Source organism: Podarcis filfolensis, assembly GCF_964270895.1.
Source record: "Podarcis filfolensis genome assembly, chromosome: 7".
Classification (NCBI taxonomy): Eukaryota; Metazoa; Chordata; class Lepidosauria; order Squamata; family Lacertidae; genus Podarcis; species Podarcis filfolensis.
In genome coordinates, this window is record NC_139603.1 from 45,112,745 (window position 1) to 45,123,674 (window position 10,930).

General features: G+C 41.0%; 1 protein-coding gene across 2 annotated transcripts; it reads right to left on the reverse strand.

The window, feature by feature from the left end:
- Nucleotides 1–1,231: 1,231 nt before the first annotated feature.
- LOC310766453 (myosin regulatory light chain 2, smooth muscle minor isoform) lies at nt 1,232–10,930 on the reverse strand. Of its 2 annotated transcripts, none has more exons than XM_083622692.1 (4): nt 10,569–10,930; nt 4,257–4,455; nt 3,909–4,070; nt 1,232–1,741 (listed from the first exon to the last, which is right to left on the reverse strand). In XM_083622692.1, the coding sequence occupies exons 2-4, from the start codon at nt 4,438–4,440 to the stop codon at nt 1,569–1,571; spliced, it is 519 nt and encodes a 172-aa protein (XP_083478818.1). In that variant the 5' UTR covers nt 4,441–4,455; nt 10,569–10,930; the 3' UTR covers nt 1,232–1,568. The 2 variants fall into 2 exon arrangements, with proteins under 2 accessions (XP_083478818.1, XP_083478817.1); XM_083622691.1 differs by lacking the exon at nt 10,569–10,930 and adding an exon at nt 6,670–6,778.

Here is a 10,930-nt window from a genome sequence, read left to right on the forward strand (position 1 = left end):
AGCTGCACACACACTCTTGGGAAGGGAAAGCTGGCTGGGTGGTCTGAGGCAGGGCACTTTGTTTAAAGGAGGAAAAGATTAGCTATCTAGACAGAAGAGAATTTTTAAGAACACAAATCATTGCATAATGCCAGCTTCAACACAACAAGACTCTGTAGGATATACACAAGTCTGGCATTACAATGGGGAAGTTGAGGCCCAAGAAAATTACAGATAATTTCAGATTAAGATAACAAATCCAAACTCAGATACATCTCACAGAATAAGCATGTGATGGTAGGACTTGAACATTAAAACAATGGGAAGCTAAAGGAATCAACTTGATCTGGAGTACAGTTTAATTTTTACAAACGTTTGTTCTGCCTTCTTTAAGGTTAAGCTAATTTTTAAAAATGTAGTTTTCTGCAGTTTTCAACTATGGCAGAAAAGTGCCTCAATTTGGAATATTGGCAGGATTTGACTACATTATTGATGGTTTCAAGCCTTCACTAGGCGTTTCCCACAGCAAGCACACAACTTGTAGACGTCAGACAGAAGCATACACCATCTTAGAAACTTTTTGTGTTTGGTTTCCCAGATGGTTGTGGTCTCTCATGTGTTTCTCACAGCAATTTTGAGCTGCTCATTTGTCTTCCCATTGGACTATTTCTCATAACTGCACATGGAAATTTGTTCTAACAGTTGGATGTGGCATGTGCCTGTAACGTCCTTTCCATGCCGCAAGTGGGTAAATCAGACAGAACAGAGAGATCTCAACCTTTCTCCAGCTTATTCTCCAATGCACAGTAATTGCTTATAGATTGGCAAAGAAAGTATTTGCAGTCCATTAAAAAAACCTGTATCATTTTGACACAATTCTATGAATTAGGGAACAGGAAAAATAACACAATTGCTGCCTGCTAGATCAGATTAAATAAGGGAAGTTCCTTCTAAATTTATAAACACCAAGTTTATTTATAAACACCAAAATCTAAGTGTTTGTGAGTATCTGCTCTACAGGACTGTGGAGGCCAGAAAGCGGAATCTGAAAAGTTGCCAGTAACTAATCCTTGCCCTGCAAAAAGTTTAGATCACCACATTTGTGATTCACAATGCTGCAGTTCAGTCTTAAATGAAAGAAACAGTTCTTTACATCACAATAAGCTCCAGCATACTGCTTCCCATCTTGTTTTTTGGGGGGAATGTATAAACTCTGGACTCTAAACACTTAATAAAATTTCACTTCACAATGCAGCATTTGAGGTATTTTATTGATATAGCAATCTTATTTCAAAATGGCAATATTACAAAATGTAAAAATCCAGCTAAACCAGAAACATTGAGACGTTTTTCCTGGGCCTTCAGAGTCATTGATTTTATCCTCCAACTCTCTCACCACAACTACAATCCCCATTGCCAACCTGATTATACAGGTGCAAGATGTGCCAGAATGCCTGGTATAGATAAATACATCAAGAAAGGCAAAAGCTGTAAAGCTAAATGCATGCAACAGGTTCTACCAGGAAAAAACCCCTCAAAGATAACTGCAAGTGAGATCTAAAGAAAATGGCAGAGGCAAGAGTTCTGTTTTAGTCATCTTTGTCTTTTGCTCCATGTTTAAGGATGCGTGTGAACTCAATGTAGTTGAAATTGCCCTTTTTGTCAATTGGTGCCTCTCTGAAGAGCTCATCTACTTCTTCATCTGTAAACCTGTCTCCCATTGTCGTCAGCAATTCTCTCAGGTAGTCTTCTTGAATGAAACCTAGAAATATAGATTATCAGGAGACATTACATACACAAAATTGGCAAGCTTTATCAAAAGAAACATTCCACTGATATAGTAATAGTTAGTCCATACAATTAAATTATTCAAAAAACAAGGGAATGGCTACCTGAAAACACTATAGCTATCAATATAGTAATAGCCTAGCATTTAAAGCTCCATAGCAAACATTAGAGCTAAGAAGAAAGAATTTAAATACATTTTCTCCTTTAAATTCACTGACTGTTTTCAAAATCTGTTTGCATGAATGCAAGCAGAGAGAAGGACTCACATGCTAGGATTGTGTCAGTGATAGCCTTTCTGACACCAAGATTATCAGATATCCTTGCAACCTTGGGGTTAGAGAGTAGAGGCTCATGCACTAAGTCTACTGGGGCAAAGTAAAAATTTAAGTAGTTCCCCCCCATCCCAAATGTCAAAACCACACTTTACTTTTTTTTTGTCCTACACACAATCACAGCCTTCCAATTCTGCTAGGAGAGACTCCAGAAACATTTGTGCAAGCCTCATGTTCCGGCAAATCAGCTCTCTGCACTGCTCAGCCAATCCTAATCCAAAAATATTTATATGACCAGGAGAGCCCTGCCCTCTGACTTCAGGTAGAGGAACCATGTGAAAAAATAGCATTTTACCAGCATTAGTAATGTGTGTTGGGGTCACCAGCTACATTTCTGCATGTCATGTACCCACTTACGGTAGTTATTAGCTGCTTAGCACTGTTGTATTGATTTTGAATTCTGTTCCATTCTTGGTTTAATAATAATAACAATACAGTGGTACCTCGGGTTAAGAACTTAATTCGTTCTGGAGGTCCGTTCTTAACCTGAAACTGTTCTTAACCTGAAGACCACTTTAGCTAATGGGGCCTCCCGCTGCTGCCATGCAATTTCTGTTCTCATCCTGAAGCAAAGTTCTTAACCCGAGATAATATTTCTGGGTTAGCGGAGTCTGTAACCTGAAGCATCTGTAACCCGAGGCACCACAGTAATATTAACAAAATTTATAATAGCCACCAATTCTATACTATGTAGTGTTGAGGATGCAATAATGCATCTGAACAAATGGAAGCAGCTGTAAAAGGATATTATGGGACATGAGCTGCCATTGATTTGAGATCGGACCTTTCACCTTGTAGTCATATTCTGTAATGTACCTCAGTTCTGCACCAGGACTCCCCACCCCCACAATGATTGAAAAGGATTTCCATTTCAATAATGTTAAGATGAAAGCTCTTGAAATAAGGTATTTCAGACTGTATTAGTTCACCATAAAGCTTTTGAGACGTATATAAAGAACAAATAATATTAATCCTGTGAGGTATATGCAGCACCAAGGACTTTTAAAGTGCCCCTTTGCAAATATTAATTTAGGCTCAGAAGTCTTTTGCTTCTTCATCATTCACAGCCCTGGTTTGTAGCTATCAACTTGTGCATTCTGGTTTGCTGCTTGGGAGGCTTTCTACTAATGAAAATAAAATAAAAAAAGCTTTGCCAGATCAGATCAAAGACCCATCTAGTCCAGTATTCTGTTCTCACAGTGACTAAGCAAACACATATGAGAAGCCCAGATGTAGGAATTGAGTGCAATAGCCCTAACCTACCTCTGATTTCCAGCAAATGGTATTCAGAAGCATACTGTTTCTGATACTAGAGGGGTGGGGGAAAAGTAGATCAGGATCTGCTGTTAGATCTCTGGATTATTTGCAGTAGATCAACACGGGCTTCTAGTGACAAACCAGCTTTTTCCCTTTCTAAAATCAGGGTGTTAGAACCCCTGTTCTGTAGTAACTCAGTTGTACCTGTATGTGTAGGCAATCCCAGTGTATGGCTCATTAGATGCTGTAAGTGCCTGGCTGCATTCCCAAGCAAACATAATGCATCTAGCTGGTGGACCTTAAGGTGTTAGTAAAGAAACACAGTAGAACTCAAAAGCCTGAAGTCTGCCCATTCCTGTGCTACATAGCCAACATGACCAGTAGCCATTGGCATCCTTACCTTCCATCCTTACCTTCCAAAATCTATGTTTAACTAATACATGTTGCAAGTGTGTCATTTCTCTCAAGTACATTTTATATTTTAATCATAAATACATGTTCATACTGAAGATCAAAAGCAAAGAAGTTATCTTGGGGTTTTTAAGTTCTCACCTGTTGCTTCTTCATCAAAGCAAGCAAAGGCATTCCTGATTACATCTTCTGGATCAGTGCCATTTAATTTCTCTCCAAACATTGTGAGAAACATTGTGAAGTTTATTGGTCCCGGAGCCTCATTCATCATAGCATCTAGGTATTCATCAGTTGGATTCTTCCCTGCAAATCAAATATTCATATTTTAAAGATTATCTATATACTATCATTTACAGAATTTATGTAAATTCATAACACAGGTCTCAAATGTTAAGATAAAAAAATCCTAGCACAATATCTGGGAAACAAAGTGAATTTCCCCCTCAACAGAGAAACAACTTAACTGAAAGAAAGGAGAAAAATAATTACCAAGTGAAGCAAGCATATCATGCAGGTCTTCTTTGTCAATGAAACCATCTCTGTTTTGATCAATCATGTTGAATGCCTCTTTGAATTCTTGAATCTGTGACTGATCAAACATAGCAAACACATTGGAAGTGGCACGCTGAGGGCGCTTCTTTGTGGTCTTGGTCTTTGCCCTTTTGCTTGACATGATGGCGGTTGGATTCTATAAGACAGAAAGAGAAAAGAGTCCGTTACTGAAACCTACAAAAACAAAACGTGGTATATGGGACATATGGTCTGCAAGGGCTATTTTGCCAGATTCAAAGCCTCATAAGTGCAATTAGCTTTAATTTTCAAGAAACTAGCTAAAATGTGTAATGTGCACACTACTGCACCTTAGTAAAATATAAATCCCGACTGTTAGTATAGGGGGCAGGCACCTAGTCTACCATTTGTCGCTGGGCTCCAACTTCCATCATCTCTGACCACTGACCTTACTGGCTAGGGATGATGGGAATTCAGCAACACCTGGAGAGCCACAGGTCCCCCCCCCCCAATTTACGTTGGGTTTAGATATTGGAGAAACCAGGTTCAAATCCTGCTCAATCCAACTTGGGCAGTTTGCATCAAAATGCATTCTTTCATCACAACTACCCTGTGGAAGTTTGATAGTGTCTAACCCCAACTCTGAGTTCCTTGAAAAAAGGCAGGAGTGGGGGCTACCAATGCACAAAATAAATTATAAGTCATTATGTAGGGGAGTACACTCATTACTTGAACATTTGGTGCTCGCAATACTAGGTTTTTCAGCCACAGCAGGTGGTTGAGATTGAGTATCAGTGCTCCTACAGAATCACATTTAATCCATATTGAGTTAAGAGCAGCAGCCTGGGCTGAAGAGAGACATATCCTTGCTTTTGTTAGTGTCAGTCATGCTTCCTATGCTTGGGAGAGCTTAGCATCTGCTATTTCACCACATGTCAGTCACTATACAGTTCTTCAGACATGTTAAGCCAACCTTCCCTAAATATGCCCTGATAAACTTTACCCTAACAATTCCCCTTGCCTTTATTGTGATCCTTAGTGAGAAAGCCTTATTAACTCATAGTTTCAACAGCAAATTTTTAAATGGAATTTATATCCCTGGCGTGCCAACAAATTCTTAAGCAATCCAAAAACTACTCTGGTTTTGTACTGGCCACTGACAGATATATTGATCTCTTTGCTTTAAAAATATCATGTTAAATCACCAGTTTAAGCAATAAATCAAGTGTTAAGGCACCCTAAAAAAGGAAAGGGGGGAACCCTTTTGCTATATATCAGGATTATGTACTAATTTGGGGGTTTGTAGTGGGTGTCCTCTATTATTTATAAGCAAGTGGGTCATAGCTGTTGTGAGGCAATAGAAAGTGGAATCAAGGTATCTGGTGGTCAGACATAATCCCACAATGTTAAGAAGCCCTGGCACAGGTATCCCCTACTTGCATATAGGGCTGGATCCAACTGTGTTCCTCTGCTGGTGAAAACTCTTTCATCCAGTGGAGGCTTCTGCAAGAGGAAAGGAGGTGATTTTCACAAATCCCTTTCTCCTACAGCCATTCCCAAGGATCCAAACCTCTGTAACAAATTGGTGGGCACAGAGAGCAGAAGAGGAAATCAACAAAAATCACCTTCCCCTCTCACTTGCATTTCTGTTAATAGAAGTCTCCACTTCTGTCAATAGAGGGAAACAACTGGATACAACTCAATGTTTGTAGACAGAAATGTGTGTGCAGATACAGAATGACATCAAATAAACAGTCAAAAAAGTTCTTTGTGTGTGAGTGAAAAAATATTGAGATTGATGCCTAAAATACTGGAGGATTTGTTAGAAGCACAGAATGGATCTGTTGCACAATGATTTTTTGGCTGCATTTTTGGACACAATTATATTGGAAGTTAAGTACTATAAATCATTAACAGTAATTATTCCCTCTATAATATACACACTACTTTTTGCAACTTAGTTGATCTGTGCTAGCTGGGTGTAGATGAGTTCTCTTTCAAATTAAGTTTGCATTTATAGCATTAAGGATTTGAAAACTATAATTGGAGAACATTTGTTTCTTCTATGTTTTTAAACTTAATTTATTCCATGATACAAACATTCTTTCACTAACTGAAGATCAGACAAAACAAGTCAGTCAACGTAAGTTTTATAACATCCTGAAATCAATTTTACCATTTGCTCCCAGTACTTGGCTCCAAGAAGCTTTGTGAATCTTTACATGAAGATGAAATCATTTTTACAATGTCTAAATCCCATCATAACATTTCAAAAACCAAATTCTAGCAATAATGCACAATTATTCAGTATAGTTCAGATACTTAGCTTTATAAACAAATCTCGTAACAAAGTACCAAGCCATTCATTTTTTTTTCTAGAGGAAAGTCTTACCATTTTTCAAAATAAGACTGCAGCCCAATAGTTTACCAAGGTTCCAGATGGCAAGAGATGTTGTTGTACGCGAGTTATATGCTAGGGGGAGATCTACAAATAGCAACACTGATTTCATCTACTGATTAACTTCACAATTTTAAACTTGTGTTCCATCTACAACAGTCCTCTGACACACCAGAACACAAATTACTGTTGGACTAAAAATAAACTCAAGTACAAGTCACCCAACAAACATTTACTGCCCTTTCACAACCATAATAGCTTAACAAGCACAACGAATAATGACTTCCATTCAAGGGCCTTCCATTTTAATTCAGATTATAAACAGCTGATTTGCCATATACATAAGCCAACGATTTTAGATTTAAACATGTGGACTACTTGGGGACCATCTTATCAGCATGGATATTACATGTAGGAAAGGCATGTAACACTGTGACTATGCCCACCACATATAGACTCTTGTCAGCACAGCCTATGTAAACAGCACTCCTATTTATCCATGGCATTATTATTCCAACTAGTTGAAATAATAATACCAAACATTTATCAAGCAGCTGGTGATGCATATAGAGCAAGTGGCTACATATGATTCTTGCCCATAGTAGACATGCACAATGTTAGAAACTGATATATGCAAGCTAGGAGCTAAATGGCATCTTAAACCTAGATTATGGGTGCAAAAATGGAATGTCCAGGTGCACTTTTTTATAACAAGAATACAAAGCTGAAAATGAATGAACTGCATCTAAAATATTATGTTCATTTTTCACATGGTCCTTCCCCTGCCCACCCCCAGTCTTCAGAGAGTAGCTGGAAGTGGGGAGGCAGAAAAAGGTCCTCCTTTCCTTCCACTGTAGTGTGTGCACTGTACTGTAATCTGAAATCTTAGGCACAGTACTGCACCCAGAGCTCAGAAACTGCTTGCGCTAATGAAATTCCCTGTTGCAAAATGCACCTAGAACAATGGGAGTTTCAAACACTGGACATGCACATCAGAGAAGAGTAATATTTTCATATACATACATAAAGGGTTTTCATCTGAAAAGCTCATACATATTGGGAATTGGTTCAAACTGTATTTTTAGACATTGCCCATCATATATAACCACATAGAAAAAAGTTAAATAGCAAGCAATTTATTTATTTTTAAAAAATGTATCATATACTACCAAGCACGCAAGTAGATACTACAAAAAGTCATATGTTTTCCCAAGAGAATCAAAACGATTGTACCAACAATAGTGACAAAAAGTAATTTTAATTTTATGATCAGTAGGCTCAATCAAAAGCCCAAGCTTTATGCCCTTTTATGCCTCTTTGGATCAGAAATAGTAAACCTCTGGCCATCCAGAAGTTGGACTATAGCTACTACCACACCTGACAATTGGCAGTGCTTGCTGGGACAAATAGGAGCTGGGCATCTGATAACATCTGGAATGCTTACCTTTGCCACCTCTGCTTTGATTGTATTGTTTTGATCATAGCATGCCGAGTAATTTATGGTAACTGTAGTTAAGCATGCACTGCAAGGCTTGATATACTAGTTTAATTTCAGCCACCAATTTACAAAGAAATGTCCTGTGGATCATATAATTAATGAGAACTATCACAGAAAACTCAAAGCAAAAAGTGGCAGAAGAACAGAGATTAGAATTCCTCCTACCAAATATCAATTGAAAGTGATATCTCCAACTACCTTTTGGAAATCTGTGTTTCTTCATCTATTTAAACCTGCTATCTATCTTTACCTTTAACTGAAAGTTGTAAACAACTGCATGTTTGTAATGTATTAAAACTCACTTCTAGGTGACCAGCTAGAGAAAGTTGGGGAGTGGGGGAGAGAAGAGGATGAATGACCTCATATTGACTTTACTTGTAGAGTTGTTTTTAGTGCAAGTCCTATTTTGCTTTGTAAATTTTAAAAGATGGCTGTGCAGCAAAGTTATCTTGTCTAAGAAGTTCTTAACAATTTCAGTCATTTTACATTAGTGGTTTACTGCCAGATTTCAAGGTGTAATTCCTGGGGTGGGGAGGATAGAGTTGCTGTGCAGTGCTGCAGAAACATAACTGCATTAGTTTCGTACTACTTATCTCAGTAAATGGTTTAGTTCATATTTAACCTCGCTATTTAATCACCTGAGTTTTTACTTCTGGTTTAGTTTGATGGGGCTTGCATAGTAATGAATAGTATGATGGAACCTTATTACAGTGAAACTCCTCCTTTAACATGGCTTCCTTTGGAATGCACTAGGCAGAATGCTGCATGAGGGCTGGAAAAATATTTCAAATTCCTATGTATCCGCAAGTTTTGAGCACCCAAAATAACCAACTTTTTCTTGTCCTAATGTTATGTTCTGCACAAACCTGTCCCAAGTTTATGTTCTGAATATGTAACCACTTCCAAAATTGCTCTGAGCTCAGTTTTCATCAAACTATTACATGTGTAGGTCCACAGTGAGGGAGGCTTTACACATTTGAAAGTGATCAAGGGAAAAACCAGCTCTATAGTGAATTTTACTCTAGTGATTCACTTACAAAAAGAGATTACATTTAGTTCTTGGCCTCTGAAATAAAGCAAGCTGTCATATGCACTTTGATCCTGAACCAAAGAAGCTGTTGTCAGGATGATGGCTCTGTCGGTAGAACACAAGATTCTTAATATCAGGGCTGTAGGTTGGAGGCCCACATGCGGCAAAAGATTCCTGCATTGCATGGGGGTTAGACTAGATGACCCTTGTGGTCCCTTCCAACTCAACAATTCTGTGATTCTATACAGTACACTAAACGGTTCATCTTCCAAGTGACCAAAAAAAACCTATCAAATACTGCCTAACAAAATAATAAGTTCTAGAGTAGCACTAGCCTGGTTGGGAAGAAAACCCAAGTCTTGAGGCAGGTTTGTTTGGCTGCATTTACAGCCTGCCTTTCTTCCCCATTTTACCTGCCCAAGAACCCTGTGAGAAAGGCCAGTCGCGATCCTAATACAACATCACCCAGTGAACCTCACGGCTGAATGGGGATCTGCACCAGCATCTCTACAGTCTTGGTTCCGACACTGCATCAGCGAGAGCTCATGCAGCCTTTTCAAATATACCACAAGACTCTCCGTTGTATGTTACGAAACTGCCAAAGGCGGCATCCGATCTCCGAGGAGGCAAAGGAAGCGGACAGGATGCGTGCGCGATAAGATGGGAGGGAACCTCCCCTGCCCACCACAGCGAGCTTGTTTGGCAACGGGGGCAAGAGCGGGAGGGAGAGCCGCGCCCGAAAGGGAGGCTCAGGCGGCCGGCAGGTTCGAGCGGCGTTTTCGCTGGCTCCCAGCAGCCAACTGGCGAGAGAGTCAACACCGTCCCAGACGCCCAGTAGGCCTGGGCGGCCCCGTCGGGATGGCTGCAGCCATTTCTTGACAGGCCGCTTCCATCAGGTTCACGCACGGCAGCCTTCCTGGGCGCAACAGGGTTGGAATCGGGGAAGTCGACATTCCCTGCCCAGAGGCTGTTTAAAACACCAAAGCCGTGTGATTTTGAAATCTGGCACCGACCCCTCACATAATGGAGGGATAACAGAGGCATCTCCGCCCATAAGCTGTTGAAGGCGGCAAACAGGAGAAGGGAGACTTCCAACTGCCCAGCAGCCACCGCCATGACAGCCGCGCCCCACCCCGGCGCGCTCCTGAGGGGAAAGCGGGGGCCCTCCGAGGGCGGGCGGGCGAGCGAGCGGCGCCCAGGCCCAGTGGGCCTCCTGCTGCTCTCTTGAGGCAGGGAACTGGGGCGCGGAGGCACCACGACGCAGCCCAAAGAGGGGGACGCAGACGGCGCGGGGATTCCTCCACCCCCCATTTCCTCTCCCGAATGCGCCCGTCCACCAAGCAGAACGTTTCCACCCTTTCTCACCTGAGTGGCGATGGATGAGAATCGGTTACGGGAGAAGCCGAGGTAGCAGCGACGGCAGCGGAGCAAAGCAGTTGAACGGCCTCGGCACTTCCGGAAGAGCGAGACACCGGGCCGAACTACTGCCACTCCAGCACAGGGGAGCCGTGGGGGGTGGAAACATGAGTGAACGCGCGTCGTCAGTAAGGAAAACTTCAGGAGCAGATAAGGGGCCAGAAATAGACCTTTCCTTCACGAAGGGTTTAGATGTCCCAGTGACCCCGGCGGTAGGGAGAAAGGAAAGTTGGTTCAGCCCTTCCGTCCTCCCCCTGTTGTCGAATTGGTACAGTCCCGTGCGCTCACCGCATTCCAGAAGACAGGGCGGG